The 27,862-nt window shown below is 35.2% G+C and overlaps 1 protein-coding gene across 1 annotated transcript; it reads right to left on the reverse strand.

Annotated features, from left to right (window-relative positions):
- Positions 1–794: 794 nt before the first annotated feature.
- On the reverse strand, positions 795–27,839 carry MMUT (methylmalonyl-CoA mutase). The gene is made up of 13 exons (XM_024766077.1): positions 27,675–27,839; positions 23,921–24,345; positions 22,324–22,691; positions 18,724–18,881; positions 17,899–18,070; positions 16,384–16,632; positions 13,876–13,987; positions 12,363–12,478; positions 10,402–10,517; positions 8,683–8,814; positions 7,387–7,534; positions 4,832–4,999; positions 795–1,051 (listed from the first exon to the last, which is right to left on the reverse strand). Exons 2-13 carry the CDS (start codon positions 24,303–24,305, stop codon positions 923–925), a joined length of 2,253 nt encoding a protein of 750 aa, XP_024621845.1. The 5' UTR covers positions 24,306–24,345; positions 27,675–27,839; the 3' UTR covers positions 795–922.
- Between the last annotated feature and the right edge of the window lie 23 nt (positions 27,840–27,862).

The raw sequence follows: 27,862 nt of genomic DNA on the forward strand, positions 1-27,862 counted from the left end.
AGGAGGAAGGAGATTGGAGTAAGAAGGAATTCACCACTTTTTTCCATCTCACTAACTGAGCTGGGACATCTCATCTCTCTGGCCCTTGGACTGGGATTTACACCACAGGCTCCCCTGGTTCTCAGGCCTTCAGACTCAGACTGAATCACACCACTGCCTTTTCAGATACAAACACCCCCGGTTCACATCATCATTCTGGAGGAAGCCATGTTAACAGCCTGAGCACTTTCATTTTAGGGACTATTCATAAAGATCCACTCTCCTGAGTCTTAAGCCAAGCCTAGCAATAACAGGCTCACGTGTTCACGTTCAGGAAGAAAGTAAAGTCAGACTTGAAGGAATATTCTGCCATTCCCCCCCGCCCCGCCTCCCCATTCCAACTTTGGGTCTGATTTAATACACTTACGAAGTAATTCTGGTAGAATTTGGCTGAGGACTACAATCACAATATAGTCCCTACATAAACACTCCCATTATTTTTTCCAAGATAGGTATAATTATTTTATATATATGGATTACATCTTCTGGTGTTCAAGTCAATGTAAAACTAAATTAAAGAATGGGACTAGTCAGATTTTTTTTTAGGCATTGTTTAATTCTTAAAATAGAAAGTAAATAGGTTTATAAGAAATCTTTCAAATAAATATCACAATTAAAAAAAATAATACCTTTGTCTAGAGTTTCTGACAAAGTATTGAGCATATGTTATACAGAGTTTTTAAGGATTTTTTTTAATTTTTAAAATTAAAATTAAAGTGAAACTATACATACACACTTATAGCATAACAACATTCTTATAAGTCAGGTGCTTGAATGTAAAGCTTTCAGGAAAGCACATATTAGGTGTTGAATAATTTGAAGACGTGGCTTCTTTGATCATTAGTGAAAGAATAGTTTAGAAAGCTGAAACAAAAACAGGATGTTACATAGATTGTTGCTTCTTTTCCAAACACTTCTCAATATCATCAAGCACTTGAACGGCAGCCTTTGGAATTCGAGTCCCAGGACCAAATACGTTGGAAACACCAACTTTAAACAGAAATTCATAATCCTGTTGAAAGAATTTAATTAGTAGAACAGACAATATTTCTAATTTCAAGAAAATGAAACAAAAGGACAATGAATGCTGTCCTTTCTTCTTTATCCCCAATGCCCCAAACTTTCTCATCCGGTACACTCTTGGCATTTGGGGCTGAAAACTTCTTCCTTGATTGGAACTGCCACTAGCACCACCGTTAGTACTCCAAGACATTAAAAGAACAAAAGACATCCTGCCCATTTTCCAAACACCCCAGCATGTTGTTTGTGGTGGGAAGCTGTATGGTCCACCAACTGAGAACTTCTGAGCCCTAAACCATAATTTTCTCTCACCTAAATTTTTACTACTTGCCATTATTTGTGTTAAATTTAGCAACACATTATAGCTTTAAATTTACAAGGCTATTTATTTCCTCCAAGGTAATTTTGTCTACAGCTAGTGAATGGTGTAGTACTCTGAATTCGGCTTCGTGATGGAACTAGGTTTTCTAGAAATGAAAATTAACTCATTTAAAAAAATTCTCTGTTGTTGCTGCTGCTATTTGTTAGTTTTACACAAAGTTTGAGTGAAAAGATTCCCAGGGCACAAATACTGCTCCAGGCTTTGGGTTGTTTTAATATCAGAATATTTGTATTAGGACGTGCTTTAAAGCCCTGATCCTCACCCACTAGGATGATCATACATCCAGGACATTCTGGTCTGTGCTTATTGCTGCAACAGCTTTTTTGGTTTTTTTCCCATAAGTCTTTTTTTTTTAATTATTGAGGTATAATTGACACATAATATTAGTTTCAGGTATACAACTTAATGATTCAATATGTGTATATACTGCAAGATGATCACCACAGTAGGTCTAGTTAACATGTCACCCTAGTTACACAATTTTTTGTGTGTGCACTTGTGAGTTTTGTGTGTGTACTTGTGAGTGCAACTTGTGAGTTGTGAGTTTAAGATTTATACTTAAAACTCTGTAACACACTGAGCTCTTGGTAACTCTCTTAGTTACTTAGTACTATGTCCTTAGTCCTTAGTCTCTAAGGTACTACTTACTTACTTACATACTACTCTCTTAGTAACTTTCAAATATGCAGTACGGTACTATTAACTATGGTCACCATGCTGTACACATATTCCTAGGACTTATTTATTTTATAATTGACAGTTTGTACCTTTTGCCCCCTTCACCCATTTCACCCACCCTCTACCACTGCCTCTGGCAAACCATCAATCTGTTCTTTTCCATATAAGTAAGATCATGTGGTATTTGTTGTTTCTCTGTCTGACTTATTTCACTTAGCATAATGCCCTCATGATCCACCCATGTGGTCGTATATGGCAAGATTTCATTTTTTTTATGGCTGAATAATATTCCTCTGTGTGTGTGTGTGTGTGTGTGTGTGTATGTGTGTATCACATTTTCTTTATCCATTCATCCACTGATGGACGCTTAGGTTATTTCCATGTCTTGGTTATTGTAAATAATGCTGCTATGAACATGGGGGTGCATATACCTTTCAAGTCACTGTTTTTGTTTTCTTCAGATAAATATCCAGTATTGGAATTGCTGGATCATATGTACTCCTATTCTTAACTTTTTGAAAAGTCTCTATATTGTTTTCCATACTGGCTGCACCAATTTACATTCCTACCAACAGAGCACAAGGATTCCCTTTTCTACACATCCTTGACCACGCTTGTTATTTCTTATCTTCTTGATGATAGCCATTCTAATAGATATGAGGTGATATCGCATGGTTTTGATTTGCACTTCCTTGATAATTAATGATGTTGAGCATCTTTTCATGTACCTGTCGACATCTGTTTATTTAGATCCTCTGTCCATTTTTTAATTGGATTATTTTTGCAGCATCCTTTTTAGTAGTACTCATTTTCATTCTTAAAAGTGATCACACTGGATGATTAATTACATGGTCATGCTAATTATCCCCCAGCTACTTCTTTTCTATCTCTATTATTTCCTTATAACATTCTTGTAATACCGTAATTCTGCAATGGCACTTAACATGTGTTATCGCTATAAGCTCCACGATGGCAATGGCTCAATCATTTTGATTAACCGCCATATATTAGTGCTTTCTAATCTAAAATCTAAGAGACTTTCAGTTGAATAATAGCAACATTTTATATATTTACTGGAAACAAATAATGAGAAAAATGCATGGGTGTTAACTGATACATAATTATATTATAAAGGATACCCATGTTAACACACAAGTGTGTCATTATAGAATATGATCCTTAGTCTTTAAACTCATGGGGAAAAAAGTATGGCAAACACCTACAGATATTCTAGGTAATTTAAATATCCAGAGACTTATACAAAATATATTTCTTGAAAATGTCAGCTCACTTATATAACAGGCCTGCATTTCTTCTCAATTCATATTTCAATGCCAGTATTTTGTGCTGCCTAATTATTTTGGTTCTTAAATTTTAATGTCATGCCCAAGAGCTTAGGGATTATAGACTCTAAAACTGCAATACAGATAGAAGTGTTCCACAGACAGACAGCAGTAAAGACTAAAAGCCCTTTATATTCCCAAGTAGTAAACTATATTTATGAAGATAAGAGCAAATGTGCTAACAAAAGCAGTTTTGTGTTGACTGTAACACATTAAGTATTGTGTTGTTAGAGAGAATAAGTAATACATAGCTTGGTCACCAGCCCCACATTGTCACCAATCTCACAACCTCATACATATGTGTATTTTCTCATTTCCTAAGTAGTGTATTCATTATTTTATATTCTGAGTTGTAATGGAGGGAAAACAATTGTAGACATGGGCACAAGGCCACATGTCATTGACAGATTCCTGCTATATAGTGGTGAGGCCTTTATAGTATGTATGAACCATTTACTTAGGAACATTTTCATGTAAAGTTCTTGTAACTCAATACTTTTTCCATTCTTAGTAAAAGAAGAAAATTTGATATAATTAAAAATTAAATTGGAAATAGACCCAATTTATATCTTAACTATTTTAACTTATCAGGAAGGTGTCCCTGCCCCCTTAATAAATTGACATTATTGTTACCTAGCATCCATTTCTCCTTTCCTAAGAGGATCTACCTTTTTGTTCAAGAATCCACCTCTGCCCCATTCAGCCAATAATTTTTAGGACAGGCTGACTCCATTTATGTCTGAATTAGGTATTTTTGGCTCTAAGAAAACTATTCCCCAATCAAATTAGCTTCATGAAAAAGGGCCTCTTACAGGACCAAGTAATTTATACAGTGCTGAGTGAAGGCAACATTTAGGGATGGGAACAGACAGGAAATGGACAAGGCAGTGACTCTAAAACAACAGAAGTGCTACCGACTGACTGACTAAAGGACTGGCTCCACTGCTAGGACAAGGGGTGCTCACTCTATCTCTAGGGAGGGGCTGATATAGTCACTGTGTGCTCACCATTTTTTGCTACTCCAGTTGTGAGATTTTATTACTTTTATCCTGTTCCTTCTCCGTCATTGCTTATTGAATATAAAGAAGATAGATCTCTATCTAGGTGACTAGTTTGTAGGGAGGCAACTCTCTCATACAAGCATTATATATTATTAAATCAAATTATGCATATTGAATTATAATATATTCTGAATAGAAAACAACATGGACCACTTTTATAGAATTTACTTAGTAAATGACCTAGGAAATAATCTGGCTCTAAATCTGCAACAAATTTTTAGAGAAAGTATATAGAAAATTAAAGGACTATGAATAAGCTACTCAGGTTTCCCATCATGGTACTAGAAAATGTAGGAGATGAACGATACCTGTGGTGGTATCACCCCCCCACACATGACGAGAATATCTGGCCGTCCAAGGGCGTTGAGCTCCTTGATGAGCTCAGGAACTAGGGTCTTATGCCCAGCAGCGAGTGTGCTCACACCCACAGCATGAACATCGGCATCCACAGCCTGCTGGGCCACTTCCCGGGGAGTCTGAACAATTCAAAAGTAAAGAGACAAATCATTATTTATTCCGAAAAGTGTTTCTAAAGTGTTATACTACTTCAATCAACATTCCAAGATTTTCCTCATTAAAAATCTTGAAGTGAATATAACTTCATATTTCATCATCAAATACCAACTCATCCAATTATTATAATAAACACCAGGGCTATATCTGCTTCTAGCACTACAAACTATCAATTAGATTTAAGTTACACCAAAATATAATTCCCCCCAAAATGTTCAAGATAAAGTAGGAATATAGGCAAAGTATATATTATCTCTTCATTATAATTTTTAAAAAATACATCTGTTGTTTTCACTATCAACATTTACTGAGAGGCAACATGGCATAGGATTTATAAAGAAGTAAAAGACTGAACATAAAATGCAACATGAAAAAGTGAGCCTTAGGTTTTAAAATAGAATGGGAAAGAACAAGATGGTGAACTAGGAAGCTCCAGGACCTCATTCTTCCATGGAAACACAGAATTAACAGTAATATATGGAGCAAAATAAGGTGAGAACTATAGAAACTAGTTAAGGGACTACAGCACCCAGGAAAGTGCATAAACAAGAGAAAGGATGGTGCCAAGGAGGGCATGCCTCTCATTTATTAACTGATTTAACCACTGGGATATAGAAGCATAAAGGATGTTTTCAAACATTCTATTATGAATTGAATTACCAAAGATCATATCTGCTCTGTAATGAGTCCGTGACATTGCTTTGATACTGTACACATATATTTAAATCATTTCATATAAAAAGTACCTACAAGTTTCTTATTGTAAATGTAATGTAAATTAAGACAACTGGGAAGGATAAGGCCACCTGAGAAACCACTGCACAATTATAAGCACTAAAAATACTATCAAAATCTGTGAATTTTCTGAGTTGGCACGATTTTAAGGCTCATAATTTTAGTGCAGAATCAAAAGATTTTATACTCAGTAATGGATCTACATTCAAGAAGGTCTCTAGGTAAGTCATACAACACATTGGTAAAACCTTGAGTCTGTGAAAAATATTAACACACGAAATTAAATCCTTTAAAAGTGTGCATATTCCTGCTATTGATTTCTTAGAGGTAAGACATTTAATTTAAGCATGATTTGTTATTCATATCATCCATGCTACCAAAATTGATTAGATTAAAATTCCATTTAGGGACTTCCCTGGTGGCACAGTGGTTAAGAATCTGCCTGCCAATGGAGGGGACACGGGTTCGAGCCCTGATCCAGGAAGATCTCACATGCCAAGGAACAGCTAAGCCCGTACGCCACAACTACTGAGCTTGAGCTCTACAGCCCAAGATCCACAACTACTGAGCCCGCATGCCACAGCTACTGAAGCCCGCGCGCCTAGAGCCCGTGCTCTGCAACAAGAGAAGCCACTGCACTGAGAAGCTTGTGCACCGCAACGAAGAGTAGCCCCCGCTCGCTGCAACTAGAGAAAGCCTGCGTGCAGCAACGAAGACCCAAAGTAGCCATAAATAAATAAATAAATAAGTAAATATATATTTAAAAATTCCATTTAAACAATTCAGTTCCATGCCTTATGTTTATATAAATTAAACTGTATTTTAAATGATAAAATGTTGCAATTTTAAAAACATCAAATCTAATTTTAATTAAATCAGTCATCATAGAACTGTATGATTGTACCTTCAGCCACAGATAAGTTTTTTTTTTAATGATGTAGAATTATGGTTAACAAAGTTGGTGGTATTAAAAGACAAATTATATTTTTGCAGATGGTATATAATGGGGAAATGAACTTTTGGTTATTTGAGAAATTCCTTTAGATGCCAATGTTCCTTTAGACAACAATTTTTTAGAATTCTTTTATTTTATGAAAAATTATTTCCCAAAAGCTAACCACTAAATATTGAAAATGCATTATATTTGATCACTATTTAAAACAAACAAACTAAAGCAAAAGGACAGCAAAATGTAAGTAAAAAAGTAGAATGGGAAAGTATTCAACTTAGAGGAAGACTGAAAGCAATCTAAATACAGTGTATATACTATTTGTTTAATCTGAAACATATTTGAGATTCTTAACAAAACCCACCTTAAATGCCTAAGACTCTAAACACATTTACATATTTATCTACCAACACAGTTCAGGACATATCTCCAGAAGTCTGTGCTAACTCTTTATAGTAACAATTTCTTCTAGCCTCTCTAGAGTAATATTTTAAAATCCCAAATGGGAAAACTCTTATGGGAGACTATAAAGGCTGGGCCTCTTCAGGAAGATTTACTTCTTTCCTGGTGAAAATGCAATGAATACTCTTTTAGTCTTCATTCCAGTTGACCTATCCACAGTATGTAGCAATAGTACTTGAAATTCCTCCCAACAGTTTTCAATACCTGAAAAAGAGGACCAATATCCACATCAAAACCAAGATCAGCAAATCCTGTAGCAATAACTTTTGCTCCTCTGTCATGTCCATCTTGTCCCATTTTTGCCACAAGAAGACGAGGTCTACGACCTTCACATTCCATGAATTTCTGAACCCTAAGGAACATTTAAAAATACAACAGTTATATATTAATTGCCCAAAGGTAAGATACAAGACTCTAATTTATTTGCAGTAAATCTTTCAAGTTTATTTAAAACATCTAATCTGTTTACTCATATTTTGTTAATATCTCTGTTTCACATTAAGAACTCCATTAAAGCCTGAGTATGTTTACCATCTCCCCCCTTGGAAAAAAATTTGAAAGATGGCACAGACTGTAAGCCTGTAACACTGAGAACATCACAGTGAAGCAAGATAAGGAAATAACTTTACAACTTAAGACAGTCCCCAGAGTACAATATGCAGAAATAGTTAAATATAAACTAAAAAATGCCTTCAGAAGTATTTGTACATATACGTGACTCACTAGCTGTTTTGAACTGTCCATACCTCACTTACCCTTCACAAGTGTGAACTCCCCCAAGGTGACCTCAATGTGGTATCTTAATGTATAATCAAAATACTTGCTTGCTTAAATCAATAAATTTACACCTCAGATGAAAAAGCATGAAGAAACAAAGTTTTGTTAAAAGAAAAAAAAATGTTCCATTTCGATGACTTTCACCTTGGCTGTTTTGATATTTATTTCATATATGAGTAGTGACATAATATTTTTCATGGAAAATTTATTACAGTGGTTGAGAAAACTAATCATCAGGAAGCTACTACTCACACTTCAGAAGCATGATCAATTTATATTAATTCATATTTCCAAATCATGTTTGACAGTTATTTACTGTCAGCCCAGTGACGAGTGATTTTAATTTTTGCATAGATGGCAACCAAATATTTACTTTCAAATAGGAAAAGTAAGATTTTATAATTATTTGAGCAATTAAACAATGTAAATAAAACTTAAGAAAATATGAAAATGTACCATCATAAGGAGATTGAAATCTAAGTACCTGGAGGATATGAAGCAATATCAATGTTAGTTAAACAAACATTTGCTTGAAATGAGAAACTCCTAAAGGGGACTGTGGTGAAAGTTCAAGATATTATTTTAGTAAAGCTACAGATTAAGAGGAAAGTACAAGTCAAATATTTTCCAGTGGTATATGAAAAAATTAAGCCCACCGTAGATTCATGAGGATTGTGTTAACAGAAAAGATGACATTCTGGTTTAAGAAATCTCACATATTACCTCTTGATAGCATATGATATCTCTTTACTTTCTCCAAATTCCTGGCGATAGGCTCCACTCACCATACGATCACTAGCTTTATGCTCACCAAATACCTTTTTCATGGCATCTGTGATTTCTCCAACTGTACATCTAAAATATTAAATGGAAGTTCTGTTAACATCATTTGGGATAAAAATATTTAACTTAACATTCAATATAGTTAGACATATTTTCTTACCTAAGTCAAAAACAGGCTGTCAAAAATCTAAATCTGAATGCTTTCTACTGCATTCATGATAGGATCTTTCCTCAGAATACTTATGAAAAAAAATGATTCTGAATGCCTTTACTGAAAAATGACCGAATGACCTAAAAACTACTAATAGACAAGCATCTAAAGGTTACTGAATAATTCACTGCTTAACAATACAAATGGGCAAAGACCAAAATTCCTACTGATATTTTTTGATAAAAAGTAAATCTTTTAGCATATTCCATTTGGTTTTTAATTCATTCAACACGTCTTGAGTGCCTAATATGGGCCAAGCACTCCTAAGTGCTAGAGATACAGTGATAAATAAGACCAAAAAAAAAGTACCCGCTCTTGCAGAATTTATCATCTAGTCAGGGAATACAGATAATGCACTAACAAACAAATTAATAAGATAATTTCATATGGTAATAAATACTATAAAGACACTAAAATAGGCAAAATGGAATGAGGTGTTTGGGAAAAATGTTTTAGGGATATTGAAGATATGAAGATACAGCTTCTGAACCAAGACCTAAATGATGAGAAAGAGACACGCAAGGGAACTTAAGAGGGAGAAGTGTTTGAAAAGGAAATGCTAAATGCAGAGGCTCTGAGAAGTAGGAAAACATGTTTTATGTTCTAAAAATAGAAAGAAGGACATTGGTACACAGCATAACAAAGGAAGTAGGATAAGACAAGGTCAGAGAGGTAGGCAAGGATCATATCCAGCAGTCTTGCAGGCCATGGTTAAGATTACATTTTAATTTAAAAGGACTGGGAGACCACTGAAGGATTTTAAGCAGAGAAGTCATCTTATTTCTTTTAAGAAATTAAAACAAAAACAACAAAAAAAAGGAAATTAAAACTGAAAAACAAACAAAAAAACAACCGATATACTATTCACTCCATCCCTTAAGCACTTGAAACAACTTAAAAGTCCATTATATTAAGCAATAAACAAGAAAAGCAAAAATAATTTACTTTTTGACATTATTGTATATTGGGAGAAAAGTTTTTGTGTCACTTGCTTTTATGCATGTTCTGTAAGGCAAAGCACTGACTGCCTTTATGCTGGACTATCTTTTCAGAGATGTCTACATAGTACACAGCCTTGGAAGACAGAGATACCGTCCAGCTTGGACAAAGGGCAGGTGTGCTTACTGTCCAACTTAATAATATCTCCCTATCCTTGAAAGTACATCAAACTTCAACCTGCAAATCAGTGACACAGGTTTATTATAATAGCTCCGAATGTCCTGAGCCACAGGGAAATACATGAATATTAATACACTTCATTCAAAATGTATTAATGTTTTAAATGCACAGATGTTGAAGAAAAACAAGATTTTATTTTTTTGGGGTTTCCAATATTTTCTTTTAGGCTCACATGGTTTATAGAATCAGCCTTTTATTTAAGTACACCCTGAAAAACTAAACTGGTCAACTTTTAGGATTTGGAAATCTCCAAACTTACATATCCTTACCTTGCACGAGCTGCATCTACTGCAAGAGCGAGAATATTCCCATCTCCACTGGCAGCACATGCAGTCAGGGCAGTGAGACACCGCTCAGCCAAAGCTTGATCCCTGCTGGATTTGACCTTACAGAAAAGGGTAAGGAAAGGGACCATATATGTGATTAGAGAATAAAACAGAGATCAGATTATACTCTTATTTATATCATATGGAAATTGTTCCATAATCCTAACTTTAAAAACAAAAGAAAAAAATAGAAGAGAATAATGTTTCCTAGCATTGATATTCATTACATTTATTCACTCCCTCAACATTTAAGGACTTCCTAAAATAATACTAAATTCTGCATAACACTGATAATTCAGAAACAAGCAGGGCAATAATAAATAATAGTGCTGACCCTCCCAAGTAGTACATGCTACTTAATAGATTACAACTTACGGAATATTTCAGTTATATTTTAAGTTTCCCTTAGCTAATTAATAGTCTATTGGTAATAATATGTATGTATATTGCTATTCTACTTAAAAATAATCCCGAGAGAAAAAGAGAGACAGAAACAATGAGAAATACTGCAAAAGAGAGAGAAAGACAATGAAAAGTGTAGTCAAAAACATTCTCCCTTGGGTCTTAGCTCTACTCTGCTCTGCCAACAACCTGCCTAAACAAAGTTACCTAAAATCCAATTTTTTATAAGTTTTCACCACCTGTAAAAAAGTCTAAAATATGATACTGCCTAAGATGCCACTAAAATTATATCATATCTATAAGCAGAGGTGGGTTAGAAAATTTATATTAAAGGCAAGGAGGAACCCAAATCCATTATCATTATTGAATTTCTTACTCTTACCCCAAATAAGGTAGATCATCATTTATGGTAAGTGGATGCCCTCAAGCTGTGCATTTAAGAGAGTTTAAGTACAAGAGAGGAAAAAAGCAGTTTTCCAAATATAATAAATATTGAGACTTTTGTGACCACTGGAAATATAATGGTACATCCTAAATAGGACCCTTTAAAAAATGACAAAAATGTGGGAGAGGAGTCATTATCTCCTGAATGAGGGTGAAAAAGGAAATAATATCATTAAACATCTGTCATTAACTCTAATAGAAAAAACAAATGGAAGTTGAAAGTTATACATACAGTCTAACTGGACAAAGTCTACTGGATTCTTAAAGAACATGTGAACTGAGGGGAAAAAGGTCCTATCTTAAACAATCATAGGGAAAGTTAACAGAGAAAACCATTAAGGAATTTCAACTTTCCTGCCTTAGAAATAGCAGTAATTACTAAAGCCAGAGATTAAGAGACCAAAGTAGCTTCATACAATAGAAATATATAGGTTACAGCAGTAAGAATTAATATGTTTTATCTACTTTAGTATTTTATATACTTTGGTTCATCTCAGTGAGAAACTGGAAATTAAAACAGTTCTCTAGTTTCAATCTAAATATCTTTCATTCTAAACTGTATCTTACTAAAGCACTATTCAAATATATTTGAATTTTTTTTTAATTGAAAGCAAATGATTCTTTCATAGTAGTATCAGGAACATGGAAATTAATTACCGTGAGAAGACCTGGGTTCAAATATGGACTCTGAACTTAATTTTGTTTTTAGCTTTGAGTGAGTTATATAATCATCTAAGCCTTACTTCAAATGTGTAAATTATAGAAGGCATTATTATTATGGTGTGGTTTTTAATAAGAATACATAAGTTTCACAGAGGCAGATATCATGATTAAAAACATGAGTGTTTGGTGTCAACAGACTTAGAGATTTGAGTCTTGGATGCTTAATTATTTATCCTGGGCAAGTTTCTCCATCTCCCTTTAGTTTCCTTACCTTTAAAATGCTGGGAAATAATACACACTTCATATGGTGGTTCTAACAATGCAGCAGGACAGCATGAGGGCTTGGACAGTGCCCAGCACACAGAAAACGCTCAAAATATGATAGCTGTTATTACCTTCTTAAGTTTTTCAATCTGCTTGTTACGCACTGAAGTGTTATCAATTGCCAGAACATCCACAGATTCTTCTTTTTCCAACTGGTACTTATTTACTCCAACAATTACTTCAGAACCTGTTAATTTCCCAGAGGAAAATAATATGTAGATTCTATTCACAAATAACTGTCTAACAGTAATGCTCTAATCAGCACACATATTTTCCTTATAAGTTTGATATTTTTAAGTAGCATTCTTACTCTTAATGAAATTTCAATATAGATCAGTGAATACCAATATGGAATGGGGATAGGAGGGGAAAAGACAGGTATATATCAGAATCTCTGTAAGGGAGGGCTTTGATTATTCACCCAAACTATATGCTTTCCCAGAGTTTCTGATAAACTCTCTTCTAACACTACAAAATTAAAACTCTAGTAGCAGCTACCAACTAAGATTTATAAGGTAGAAGACAAACATGCGATGGCTTTTCTAATATTTTCTTGAATCCTCTTACAGCCAATCACTTTTAAACAAAAAATACCTTTAAAATCTATAAGTGATAAACCAGAATTACAAATTATACTTCCTTAACACTATAAATATATCTTGCCTCAAACTACCAGATTATTACTCTAGCTAAAGACATCCCACCAAGAAAAGACGTATATCCTACCTCAGGATATACGTCTTTTCTTATTTTCTTCATAAAACTTACCATAATCCGTAATTATTTTGTCTATTTATTTGTTTACTTGTTCATTTTCTCTCTCTCTCTTACCAAAATGTAAGCTCTATGGGTATAGAGACCATGTCTGTCTCATTCACAGTTGTATGCCCAGACATAGCAGTGTCTCAAATACTAAAGACTAAAAAAGTATTGGCTGACTGAATGAATAAATAAATGAATAGTCCAATGCAGAGCACAATGACCAATAATAATGTCATCTTCAAAATGGTGGAGATATCTACCCACATATATACACATAATAAATGGGCAAACCTCCACACATACTTTGTACATGTTTGCTTATGTGCATCCAGGCATGCAAAAATACAAACACAGAGATAGATACATATAGATTCATGAGAAACATTTTATCCAAGTTTCATTTTTCTATAATTTTTGTTTTACTAACTTTATACGTTATCTTCAAACAGAAATTAATATTTCTTTTCTTTTTTAATAGAATTTACATCATTTTATTTATTTATTTTTGGCTGTGTTGGGTCTTCGTTTCTGCGCGAGGGCTTTCTCTAGTTGCGGCAAGCGGGGGCCACTCCTTATCACGGTGCGTGGGCCTCTCACTGTTGCAGCCTCTCCCGCCACGGAGCACAAGCTCCAGATGCACAGGCTCAGCAGCTGTGGCTCACAGGCCCAGTTGCTCCGCGGCATGTGGGATCCTCCCAGACCAGGGCTTGAACCCGCGTCCCCTGCACTGGCAGGCAGACTCTCAATCACTGCACCACCAGGGAAGCCCCAATATTTTTTAAATACTGGATTTCACATATAAACTCTTCTACTTTATCTTACCAGAATCTATTCTAGCTTGCCTTCGGGCAGCACATTCTTCGATTCGAAGTTTAGGTATTCCCTCTGCTACAGCTTTGGCCATTCCACCCATCTCTTCAATTTCATTAATGAGCTAACAAGGAAAAACAGATTAATAAAACTAGAAGAGAAGATGAAAATATTTTAATAAACAATACAAATGTGTTATGTTATATAATTACTAATGTTAATAAAATTATAAACTATTTTAGTGGTAAATTTAATGTTTCATAAGAAAAGAATTAACAATAGAGCATTAATTAGAAATTCTGCAGAGTTAATAATGCTGTATTATATATTTGAAAGTTGCTAAGAGATAGATCTTAAAAGTTCTCATCACAAGAAAAAATATCTGTAACTGTGTGTAGTAATGGATGTTAACTAAACTTATTCTGATAATCCTTTCACAATATATACATATATTAAATCCTTACATTGTACACAAACTAATACAATGTTAATATGCCAATTATATCAATAAGAAAAAAAGACATTCTGTGCTTAAAATTATTTAAAAAGACAACAGATAAACTAACAAGTATATTTTGGAAAACACAAAAATCTCTCGCTCAAGTCTTAGAAGCCAACTAAAGATAACACTAATTCTGTAATTTTTAATTACATAAATAAAGTTTTCATGGTTACATAAATACTCTAAAAAGTATATTTCAAAATGTCATTTTATTTTTTGATTTGAGCAGCAGAGTAATGATATAACTCTAGCATTACTGACATCAAGAAATACCTAAATCTTCAATCACAGCCTCATATATACATAAGACAGTGGAAAATGGATGGTGGAATGGAAAAACGATTTCGTAGATAGGAGCAAGGTCAAATTGGCTTTCTGCTGATGGATTCAAGAAAGAAGAACCTGTACTGGATTCAACAGAAGCCAAGAATCTTCTAGGAAGCTAAAAAAGAAGGGGACTACTTGAGAATTTGCAACTACCTCTCTCCCATTCTGTCAGGAAAACCAAAATTTACTGAACTAGAGAAGCAATGGACTATGAAACATCAAGTACAGGGAGAGGCAAGGATAAGACGTCTTACTGAAACAAAAACCTACATTCTGAATGATAAGATTGCAAACAAAAAGGCACACAGAGGAAACAGTGACAATACAGGATATAAAAGAAAACTTCAAAAAATATAATGATCCTCAGAAAAAGAAGAAGAGATTCTGTAATAATGAAACAACTAGTATGAATGCAAGAGGAAAAATTAGAAAACAAAAATGAGCTCTCAGAAATTAAAAATACGATATATAAAATTTAAAGTATTTAAGTAGAAAGATAAAGGTGATGACTCTCCAAAAAACCAGAACAAAAACTCAAAGATGCATTATAGAACAGATAAAAATGTCAGAAATCATTTAAGGAGGTCCTTACCTGATAACCATAAGTTCTAAAAAGAGAAACCAAAGGAAAATGAGTGGAGAGAAATTATCAAAGAAATAATACACGACAAATTTCCCAGAGCTATGAGAACATGAAAAAGGGGCCAGGCGAAAAATGTCCACCAAAGGGGACAGTGCAGGAAAAAATACACACACCAAGGTACATCGACACAAAAATAAAGAAGAGATCCTGAAACTTTCAGAAAGAGACATCGTGAGTGAGAATAGCATCAGATTTCTGAACAGAAATATTGAAAGCTAGAATAAAAAGTAGGTGAATGCTTACAAATTTGCTTACAAACTCCCAAATGAAAAATTTCAAAACCAGACTATCAATTAAATATGAAAGTAGAATAAAGATATTTTCAAACATCCAAAGTTTCAATTCATCTCCCATGCACCATTTTTAGGAGGTGCCCATAAGACGTGCTTCAAAATAACAAGGGATAATCAACAAAGAGACAGGATTCAGGACACAGATTCAACATAGCAGAGGTGAAAAGGATTCTGACAATAATGACAAAGGGAAGGTCAAGAACAACAACGGTCTAGAGAGAAACCAGTCTAATCAAATGAGAATATAGAGGACTTCAGGAAGGATTTACACTGAGATATAATTATATTGGTAATATGGGACAAAGGAAAGAAGGGACAAGATCCAGCTAAAATACAAAGCTACCATACTAGCAAAGCAGTAGATAAGGTCTAAAATTGATTGAATTAGAACAAACAGTATATACATGTAATTTTAAAACATGAAGATAAAAACAAACAAAAAGACGTAGCTGACTCAAGGAAGCAGGAAAACAAGCAAGTGGAGGAGAAAGAACTGCTTTTTTGTTATAGTCTTTTAACATTAGTTGTCTTTTTAACTCTTTGAAATAAAATACTTTAATATAAATACAAATGTATTTTTAAATTAAGTTTCAGTTTTAAATACTATAAAGTCAAATCTAAAATTCCCTTTTCTCTGAAACACTTTATAAATCTTGATATAAATCTATAAATGATTTGATTTATAAATCAAAAATCTATAAATCTTTATAAATATGTAAATCTTATAAACAAAGTTTCAAAGAGGAGAAACTGACCTTCAAGGCAGCATCATAAACATCATTTGTGAGAGATTCCATCATATATGAACCTCCCCAAGGATCAGCCACTTTAGGAATCCCAGATTCTTCTTGAATAATGATTTGCGTGTTCCTGGCAATTCGAGCACTTTTCACAGTTGGCAAACCCAGGGCTTCATCAAAAGAATTTGTGTGCAAAGATTGAGTCCCTCCAAACACTGCTGCCATTGCTTCTACTGTGGTACGAATGATGTTATTGTAAGGATCCTAAAACATTTAGCAAAAGGCAAAAAATCAAAACAAAACAAGGCAACAACTGATATATACTGCAGCCATAAAAGATGACAATGATTAAGCAGTGGCTGATGCATACTTTCTTTGCCAAAGTCTGTATTAGTCTTCAGAATATCTAATAAATTTAGACAAATAAGTAAACAAACCAGATTTAGGATTAAGAGCCAAAGGATCTAGTCTGTGCTTAGGCACTAAAACATTGCCTCTGAAATTTAAGTATTTGTTGTGCTTATTTTTGTATTGCCTAAATAGTCTTCTATAAGTGCATCATGAATGTATACTTTGTCTACTTAGATTATTAACATACTTCATTTCATAGTTCACTATCTCCTAATTATTGTATACCTTGAAGTATCTACCTTAATGAGGTGCACAAAACTGACAATGATTTATTAATAAATGATTAATAAAACAGATGAACAATGGACTATAAGACAAGAAATATGACTTCTAGTTCATTCTGTTCCTAACTGTGATTTGGACAAGTCATTGGACCTTTCTGAACTTTAGCTTCCTTAGCTGTAAAAATGAGGAGGCTAAGTGAAAAACAATTACTAAAGTTCTTTCCAACTCTGAAATCTATTTTTCTCCATTTATAAGTACCTGAAATCATATTTAATATGGAGACTACTAGTTTTTGTTTTAAATTTATAAAAGCAATGTAACTTTAAAGTTATAAATTATTTTAATGTATCAAAATAATTTAATATGTAAAGAAAATGCATGTTAAAAAAGATCACCACCGCATAATTTTTTAATGAAATGAAATTTAAATAGATTACTCAAGTGATAATAGTTTTTAAATTGTTTGTTTGCATGCATGCTTATTTAAACACAACTATAATAAAAAAATTTGTATGTATAAAATCAAATTTTAATGAGGAAATTTTGTGTTAAGAATTTTAACCATTAAAATTATTTAAGACAATATTACTTAAATTATAATTTGTACTTCTTCCTCATCATCACATTTTTTTACTTTTAAAAAAGTAAAATACACAGCCCTGAATGTAAGCTAAGATTTAAATGATCTTATATTGTTAACCAATAGAGGGGGCCAATTTTATTTATTTATTATAATTTGTGTAAAAACAAATATAAGTATGCACTACGCTTCAGAATAATTATGATTTTCAAATATTAGCAGATAAGTTCTTAAATCTGTTTCTTGACTACGCCAAGCTGCTTAGAAGAAAATATATGACTACTAAAATTCTACACTTTAAATGTTATACATACTTGCTCAGTAAGTGACCATCCTGAGGTCTGACAATGTGCTCTTAGAAGAAGAGATTTAGAGTTTTTAGGCTTAAACATTTTCTCTATTAAGTGAGCCCAGAGTCTTCTCCCAGCTCTCATTTTTGCTATTTCCATATAAAAGTTCATCCCAATTCCCCAGAAGAAAGACAACCTAAAATAGTAAAGTCCAGAATTTGATTATGAAATGGAAATTAATTGTATCACATACACACAAAAAGCTCAGATTTTAATTTCAAGCTACTTAGTTTGAATTAAAATCAAAGCATATGTACTTCAGTAACCTTAAACCTGTAATAACAGATGACTTCTGTATTTTAAAATGGAAATATTAAAAGAACAAAAGCAAATCTGTCTTGAAAACCATATTTACATTTTAATATTATTTGTCAAATGTGCCGATTAATTGTGTTCTCTGAACAGCAGAGGCCAAAATTCCTCTAATTTACCAAGAAGTACAGTAAAATTTAATTCTGAATTTTAATTATAAACAGTATTGGCTTATTCCCTCTTTATCACTCAGATAAAACATAAAAAAAATCTGGTATGTTTATATATACAAATTCATTTTTATCAAAATATTTTGCAGGCTTCCCTGGTGGCGCAGTGGTTCAGAGTCCGCCTGTCAATGCAGGGGACACGGGTTCATGCCCCGTTTTGGGAAGATCCCACATGCTGTGGAGCGGCTAGGCCCGTGAGCCATGGCCACTGTCCGGAGCCTGTGCTCCGCAACGGGAGAGGCCACAACAGTGAGAGGCCCGCGTACCATCTTAATGTTGAGGCAATATTTGAGTTTAATTTACTCACCTTGGTGCAAATTCATCAATTGTCAGGCCAGCTTGGAGTCCAGTTCTACAGTACTCCAACCCATCTGCTACAGTATAGGCCAGTTCCAGAATGGCATCAGCTCCTGCTTCCTGCATATGGTATCCACTAATTGAAATTGAATTAAATTTTGGCATGTGCTATATAAAATAAAAAAATACAACTGTAAATAAAAATATAAGAAAGGTTCTATTAAATCTATCTTCTAAAAGACAATATTATTTTAAAATGATATTCGATTCAGATATACTAATTAGTTCATAATATTAACTGAAAGTATGTAATGTTTAGTTACATTCAATTCACTTTCCAATTAAAATGGCTGATCCAATGAACTACTGTAAGGACTGTACCTGTTTATTTTTCTAGTGAAAAAGAATCACCAACCATCATTTAGCACCGAAAGTTAAACTCTGAAATTAGCTGGCTGAGGTTAGGAATGTAACCTTTGGCCCAAGAACTGAATGATGACATCTTTAATTCCAAACTCATGACTTCGACCTCATAAGAGGTCCTAAGACCTCAAACCTTTGGGAGAATCTGCTGAAGATGTATAAATTTAATTATTATTAACTAGTTATTAATTATCTTATTTGAATGAACTCATTGAATATGAATAAGTACACAGTGGGTAAAAAAAGAAAATGGTTCAGTGCTAGTACTATATATCAAAACAGGAAAAAATGCATGGCTTAAAAATCAAAGATTTCAGTTTGATTTACTGTGACATTTAATGCTAAGGATAATTCAGACAGGTTCCTTCTACCACAACCACTAATCCACTATCCCCCTAAAATGTCACATTAGGTGGGGTACATATCACACAGAACCTGCAGAACCAAAAAACGATTATCCTTCCAAGAATTAACCAAAGATAAAATAATAAAAACTAAATCAGACACTCATTACAGTTGGTTCAGAACATGGACTCAAGTCAGAGTGCTCAAATTCTAGTCATGTCACTTAACTAGCCAGAAGACTATAGGCAAGTTTCTCACCTTGTTATCTCTTGGTTTCCTAACCTATAAAATAGAGATAATAACTCTACCTTCCTCATGGAATTGTTGTAGGATTAAAAGAAACGATTCATCTAAACAACTTAGTACAGTATTATGCCCGTACACAGTAAGTAATCATAAAAAGTTAGCTGTTGCTAGTGTATGGTATAGATTATCTGTATTTTACATTTGCAAATATTTTATTTATAACTAACCAAGAGTTCTTGAAAAATGTTCATCACAAAAGCAATAAGGGGATTGAATTACATGGAATTGAGAGACTACTTGAATATATTTGGAGTTACAAATGAGAAGGAAACAAACATGTGCTTCTCTACTGAGAGGAGTTTAATAGTAGAATTTTTTTTAAGAATAGTAGAAACACTGGGAACATTGGAATATTATTCAGCCTTTAAAAGGAAGTAAATTCTGGGCCTCCCTGGTGGTGTAGTGGTTAAGAATCCGCCTGCCAATGCAGGGGACACAGGTTCAAGCCCTGGTCCGGGAAGATCCCACTTGCTGCGGAGCAACTAAAGCCCGTGAACCACAACTACCAAGCCTGCACTCTAGAGCCCACAAGCCACAACTACTGAAGCCTGTGTGCCTAGAGCCCGTGCTCAGCAACAAGAGAAGCCACTGCAATGAGAAGTCCGTGCACCCCAACAAAGAGTAGCCCCCGCTCACCGCAACTAGAGAAAGCCCGCGTACAGCAACGAAGACCCAACGCAGCCAAAAATAAATAAATTAAATAAATTTTTTTAAAAAAGGAAGTAAATTCTGAAACAGGCTATAATATGGATGAAACAAGGGCATTACGCTAAGTGAAATAAGCCAGACACAAAAAGACAAATACTGTATGATTCCACTTATATGAGGTACTTAGAGTAGTCATATTCATAGAATCACAAGGTAGAATGGTGGTTGCCAGAGGCTGAAGGAAGGGGAGAATGGAAAGTTATTATTTAATAGGTACAGAGTTTCAGTTTTGCAAGATGTAAAGAATTCCGGAGATGGATGGTGGCGATGGCTGCACAACAATGTGAATGTACTTAAAGCCACTGAACTGTACACTTGGAAATGATTAAGATGGTAATTTTTATGCTATGTGTATTTTGTCACAATTAAATATTTTTTAGAGGAACAACATAAAAGTTTAGTTACTTCAAATAACATACTTGATCAATATCTGAAACTGGCACTTTTATCACTTATATGAAAGATTATATAAAGCAATTTTGAACTTGCAGATGACATTAGTGTTTCACAAGGTTAAATGCCCAAGTACATAACAGCAGACTGGTACTATCCACTCCAATGGCCATCCTCTACTCTCCTCTTGTACCTGAACCATACATTCAGTGCCAAAGTGTTCTACATTTCCAATCTTACCTCTTTCTGTCAACTGAGATATAAGTGGAAGTTTGTTCCTTCTGGAAGTTCACCTTTAATCAGAGGGGCTAGGTCCCTCTCCCCACACAAACACAGCCGGCCCACCTACTTCCTTAATCATGAGCTGGCACACAAACAATAGAGAAGCCAAATGAAAGGAGGCTGGAATCCTCACGACTGCGGTGTTTCCATACAACCAAGACCTTGAGTCTACCTTCCGACTTTTTTCAGTTGAAACAGAATTGACTCCTATTTAAAGCTACTGCTATTTGTGTATGTGTGTGTGTCATATACTGCTCAAATCAATCCTCCTGTGAATGTGTTCTTGAAATTGAAAAAGGTGATAGGCATGTATTCTATACAATTCATGTGAGCAGATGGAATCTATGAAAAGCAATAAAATTGAAAAGTATAAAGTTTATCAAATGAGGAGAGCAGGCAATGCTAGCAAGAGTTCGGAGATAACAGCAATTACAAGAGGTAAAGAGATTAAAAAAAAGCTTTGATGATGGAGGAGAGATGTGCCCTTTGCTATGAAATAATGGTCTAATTTTAAGGTAGGTAAGAAGAGAGCATTGCCAGCAAAAAGTAAAGTGGGAATGATGGGGGGAAATATAAATGAATTACTCACAGGAAATGAAGAAGCTTTATGTTTCCCTGTAGAAGGATTGCTGCTAATATAGGAATACTATAAGAACCTTATTTGCTCACCAATCTTGGGAAAATGAACCTAGTTCAGGGGTGAAATATTAGAGATCTCACTGTGGTTGCAGATATAAGTGTTATCTTCTAATCCAGTTTTTTGCAGAAATAAAGCTAATATTTTGATCCCCATCTGTCTGACACCAGTGTCTATTCACAACTGGATCTGAACTTTGGAGAGAAATAAAAGAAGTGTAAATTATGAGCCCTCCCTGATTCTAACAAATATCAGAGAATAAAAATTTTAATAAAGAAAATACAGTAAATATCTACTGCCCAGATTCCCACAGGTAATGACAGACCATAAAACTAGTACATTAAAGACCAAAAAATAAAAACAATACACACACATAAACACAAAACCCACACCCTGACTCTATACTACAACTATTACTCTGACTCAATTACCAAATTCAAATTAGGCTATGGCATTTTATAAAAATTCCTACATTCAAAGAACTACAGCAAAATCTATAATAACCACAAAGGATACCTTTGCTGTATATTGGAAGATGTCAGCAATAATTTTCATGGATGGTTCTGGAGGAAAAATGTAAGTATTTCTGACCATAAACTCCTTTAGTATATCATTTTGGATTGTACCAGTAAGTTTCTCTTTAGGTACACCTTGTTCTTCCCCAGTTACTATAAAAGTTGCAAGAACTGGAATAACTGCTCCATTCATGGTCATGGAAACTGACATTTTTTCTAAAGGAATTCCATTGAAAAGAATTTTGGTATCTTCCACAGTGTCAATAGCAACTCCAGCCATTCCAACATCACCACGAACTCGAGGGTTGTCTGAATCATAACCACGATGAGTTGCCAGATCAAAAGCAACTGATAATCCCTGCTGACCGGCTAAATATATAAAGAAAAATAATGTAGGATTAGAGTCTGACATCAAAGTAAACTGATTTTCTTTAACACTACTTAGTGTTGATTCATCTCATCACATTATACTTTTATAATAAACATTTTTTATGCTCAAAACAAACAAATAAAATACTTTATTTCCTACTAAAAGTCTGCTGTTTCCCATGTGCTAAAATGCACAAAGTGAATTCCAGACTTCACTATAGTAAAGGATAGATGGAACCAAACGTGCCATATATCTCATGTCCATCTAAAGATTTTATTATCTTAACGATTTTTAAAAATTTTTTTATTTATTTCTGGCTGTGTTGGGTCTTCGTTGCTGCCCGTGGGCTTTCTCTAGTTGCCGCGAGCGGGGGCTACTCTTCGTTGTGGTGCGCGGGCTTTTAATTGCGGTGGCTTCTCTTGCTGTGGAGCACAGGCTCTAGGCATATGGGCTTCAGTAGTTGTGGCATGCAGGCTCAGCAGTTGTGGCTCACGGGCTCTAGAGCGCAGGTTCACTAGCTGTGGTGCACAGGCCTAGCTGTGCTCCGCGTGGTATGTGGGATCTTCCCAGACCTCCGTGTGGTATGTGGGATCTTCCCAGACCAGGGCTTGAACCCATGTCCCCTGCAATGGCAGGTGGATGCTTAACCACTGTGCTACCAGTGAAGCCCTATCTTAACAATTTTTGATAGAAATATATTTAAGATTCATGAAAAGATATGGCTGTTTGTATATAGTTAACATAATTTAGTATTTGTATGCTCGCTTATTTTTGTTCTTGTCTTGACCTTTCAAATATTATGGGAAATAGAATTATGAAAACCATGCAAAAAACTAAAATTTGTACATGATCATTTGTTTATTCCTTTCTTGGGTCATCACTTAAACCACTTTCCCCTCCAATTCCTATCCTGATGGTTTTAAGTAAAAGCTTCTCAAAGGCAAAGCCAAGGTCTCTTTTCTTCATATAGCTTCACTTCACCTAATTCCTTTTACACAATGTGCATGTAAGTATTGTTTACTCTCAAGAATTTAGTACTTTATTCTGGGTCATCTATCTTTTTGACCGTGGAAGTTGAAAAACATTCATTTTTTTCAGAGTATAGACTTAACTACAAAGTTATAAAGTGACTATTACCTTTATAGAGATTAACCAGCCTCCCTTCAAAAAAACTAAGATGAGGAAGTGTATGTTTGACCATAAATATTACGTCTCACTAAAATCTCACCCTTAATATTGTCCTTATAGAACTTATTGCTCTCTTCCACAGTACTAAAACCAGCATACTGGCGGATGGTCCAGGGCCTAAAGGTGTACATGGTGGGATACGGCCCTCGTGTGAATGGCTTTACTCCTGGAAGTTCTTCAGGTAAGTCCTTGGTATCCCTGCTGGAATACAGAGGCTTTATGGAGATCCCCTCTGGAGTGTGCCATATTAGTTCTTCCGGGTTTTTGCCTTTCAGCTGCTTTTTAGCCAGGGCAGCCCATTCTGGGTGAAGGGGTTGTTGCTGATGCAGAAGTCGCTGCCATATAAGCCTGGAGCCTGATGACTCTTTCACCTGCTTCAGGTGATGAGGTGAAAGCAAAAAAAGCCGACTCTTAGCCGTCAGCATGATGGAGCATGGAAAACACCCAACAGGAACAAGAACTGACCTAGAAAAAGAAACACAGTGAGTATGTATTTATAAGACAGCAGCAAAATAGGAGCTTTTGGTGAAAAGGGAAAAGAGAAAGAAAGGGTATATCAGTATGATTTCATCTCTTCTCCTCTGCTGCCCCCTCCACCTGATATTTTATAACTCTGGTCCCTCTTTTCCACAACTGCTATCATTGTTCTAGTTCTAGTCCTCTCCCTCAAGAGACTCTTGGTTTTACTGACCAGTCTTACCCCCTCTCATCCACTCCACACACTGACACCAATGAAAATATGATCATGTATCACAGTTCTCGTAAAATTTTTCAAAGGCTCTGCATCATGTAGAGGATCGAGCGTTGCCTCCTAACTTTTTCATTCAAAAGGTTTTTATTTAACACCTACTTTATGACAGGCAGTGTTGGACGCTGAAGAAAAAAGTGGTGAACGAAACAGATATTCAAGGCCCCCATGACCTGATCCCTGCTTATCTCTCAGAATCACCTCTGCCTTTGACCTCTACACATTTTGTGTTCTAGAGATACTGGATTACCTACAGTTCCCTGCATACGTCAAAGTTCCGGGACATGCTCTTGCTCTTCCATTGACCTAGATACTCTTCTTTGGCTAAAGCATCACCTCCAGTACGCGGGCCTTTCTATGTGACAGGCACTCCTTAAGGACTTTATGTAGAGAAGCAATTTTAATCCTCGTAACACCACCAAGAAATAGGTACTAATATTATCCCCATTTTACAGATGAGGAAGCTGAGGCACGGAAGAGCTAGCATTTAAACCTAGGAAGCATTTAACTAATATACGCACAGCCTGTCCCTGAAACTACAAGCTCAACTAAATGGCCTCTTCAGTAATCCATACCACAGAGCTCTGTTTCCCTCTTTATACATCTATCATCTCCCACACTACAATATATTAGAACGTTGTTTTTTTTATGTTCATATAAAATATTTCTTTATATACGTTTTATGTTTATACAAAACACACATATACAAAATTTCATATACTGTATATATTCTCCTCTATTCTATAAAGTGATCCAATATCAGAGCTGTATATTCCTGATAATTAGCAGAGTCTTTTTCATCATTTCAGGTAACTAAGTCCGATTTCATCATTTTACAGATGTAGAAATTAAAGTCCAGAGAAATACAGAAATAAAGTGGCTTGATCAAAATTCCACACAGAAAAGCAGTAACTGTTCACCTGAGTTACTAAATCCTTGTCAGAGTCATATAGTCTCAATATGTAGAGCCTAGTATTTTAAAAGATTTTGAGTTGCAAATTTTATCAATATATTCATCATGCCATGTAGTAGATAAGGCAATAGCAAAGTGAGCCTAAAATTCTATTTTCCATACTATTTCTTACCTATCAATTTAGTGGAGCTTAAAAGAAAATAAGAATACCCAACATTTGTTAGGGAGTTGTGAAACAAAAAGACAATCCACCGGTGGGAGTATTAACTGATTTAACTATTTCCAAAAGCAAAGTGGCAATACGCACAAAAGGTCTCAAATGATTATGCCATTCCACTGAGGGCCATCAGTCCTGGGAAAGTTACTAGATAAAAATACATGTTCCCTATAGTTTTACTTGTAGTAAAGAAAACTTAGAAACATCATCAATGTCTAACAATGAAGAAATAAGTGAATTACAGTATAAACAAATTATAGAATTTTATATAGCTATTAAAATACGTTTAGGACTTCAGCAAAACTAATCTTTGACGTCAGAAGTCAGAAGAGTGGTTACGTATGGTGACTACGAGAGAAAGGGAGCAAGAAAGGAGCTTTGGGGTGATGGTCTTGATCTGAATTCCTATTATACAGATGTGTTCAGTTTGTGGAAATGCCTCAAATTTTACAATTATGATATGTGCACTTATCTGTAAGTATATTATACATAAGTTAAAATTTAAAATATGTTATGCACGGTTTCTTAAAAAAGGAGATAGGCTCAAAAAGTATTAAGTGAAAGATAAAAAACTGTAAATGCAATGTGTTCAACTAGTTAAAAAAGTGCATAGAACAAAGTCGAAACAGAAATACAACAAAAACAATTCCTATTTTCTTTTAACTACAATGATTTTTATTCTATTAAATCCATGGGGTCCTTATCATCCAAGTTCTTGTGAGCCATAAACTACAGGTACCAGCTTAAAAGGTGGGTGAGAAAAATAAGTAATTTATAACTGAACCATTAGGGTAGTAATGATATAAAAAGTAATCTGAAAACTGCCTGAGACTAGATTGCAGACAGATAATATCAAACTCATTTCACACAAAATACAGGTAGGGCTTTTCTAAACCTGGATAAATGATAGGAAAGAGCCTTATACTATATAAGCGACTTCCTAAAATTGCATGGCAAATTGGTAACGGTTGGAAATAGACATCACTTTTAGATAAGAACACAACTTCTGCTGACGGCAACAGGATTTCTGCATTCTTCTCATATCCATCAAGAGAGGCTTCAGCATCCAAAGAAGCAACATGCAAAGCAAATATAATAAGTTACTGATGGTTAGAATGTATTAAAGAGCAACGATGAAGCAAGCCTGACCCCACACCCTCAAAAAATATGGGTAAAACACCTACATACAGCTCTGAATCAAATAACTTTCAAGTTTGTTTACATGTGGTTCCGCACTAATACTTCAAGAAAAGCTAGCTTGGAGAGGACAACATATAGTATGTCAATTAAATGTACTACTAGCATAAATAAATCATTAACCATAAGAAAATATTGGGAGAAAATCATCAGATTATTCAGAGTTTCGAGCTTATGAAGGATTGCTCTTTCAAGATAAAAATGAGAACAAGTTAGTAATTTACACTTTCATGTCAACTTAGACCTGTCTTTCCCCCTCTCACCCTTACCTTCATCTGTACACAGAAAGACACTTCCACTCCCGCCACCTCTTACAAAAAACCCTCACAATCACCGCGGCCTAGACGGAAGGCAGCTGTGAAGCCAGCACATCCCTCTGAAATCTACAATCGCCCTCGGCCTAGAGAAACTTCGGGGTGCCTGGGGGGCCAAGGAAGATGGCGACATGGCCTCTGGGACATTAAAGGCACCTTCTATCCTGCAGTACCTCCGGACTCCCCCTCGCTGAAAGAGAGCGGTCAGTGGAGAATCTAAACCTAAGAAGCAAGTAGAGGAGAGTGGGATCCCTTCCCAGTCGTAAAGTAAAGAAGGAGGAAGTTAGGAGGTTGGGAGGAGGGAAAGGACCGAGGCTCAGAGGACAGGTACGGGGGGAGACAGGAGTCTGAAGAATGGAGGGATTTGAAAGGCTGACGTTCCTCAAGGTGCACGGTCTTACTCACGGGTCGGCCTATCTCGGACCGCGGATGCGGGAGAGAACGGCTGGACCTCGTCGCCCCCAGCCCTACAAGTAAAAGGTCCCCAAAGCTGGGCCTGCGACCAAGCAAACGCAAAGGCCAGCGAGACGGAACGGGGGCGTCGGCCGATATCACCCTCTTTCCAGCCAATCTCATTGAACTCTCGCGGGAGC

Source organism: Neophocaena asiaeorientalis, unplaced genomic scaffold (genome assembly GCF_003031525.2).
Source record: "Neophocaena asiaeorientalis asiaeorientalis breed wild unplaced genomic scaffold, Neophocaena_asiaeorientalis_V1.1 scaffold46, whole genome shotgun sequence".
Classification (NCBI taxonomy): domain Eukaryota; kingdom Metazoa; phylum Chordata; class Mammalia; order Artiodactyla; family Phocoenidae; genus Neophocaena; species Neophocaena asiaeorientalis.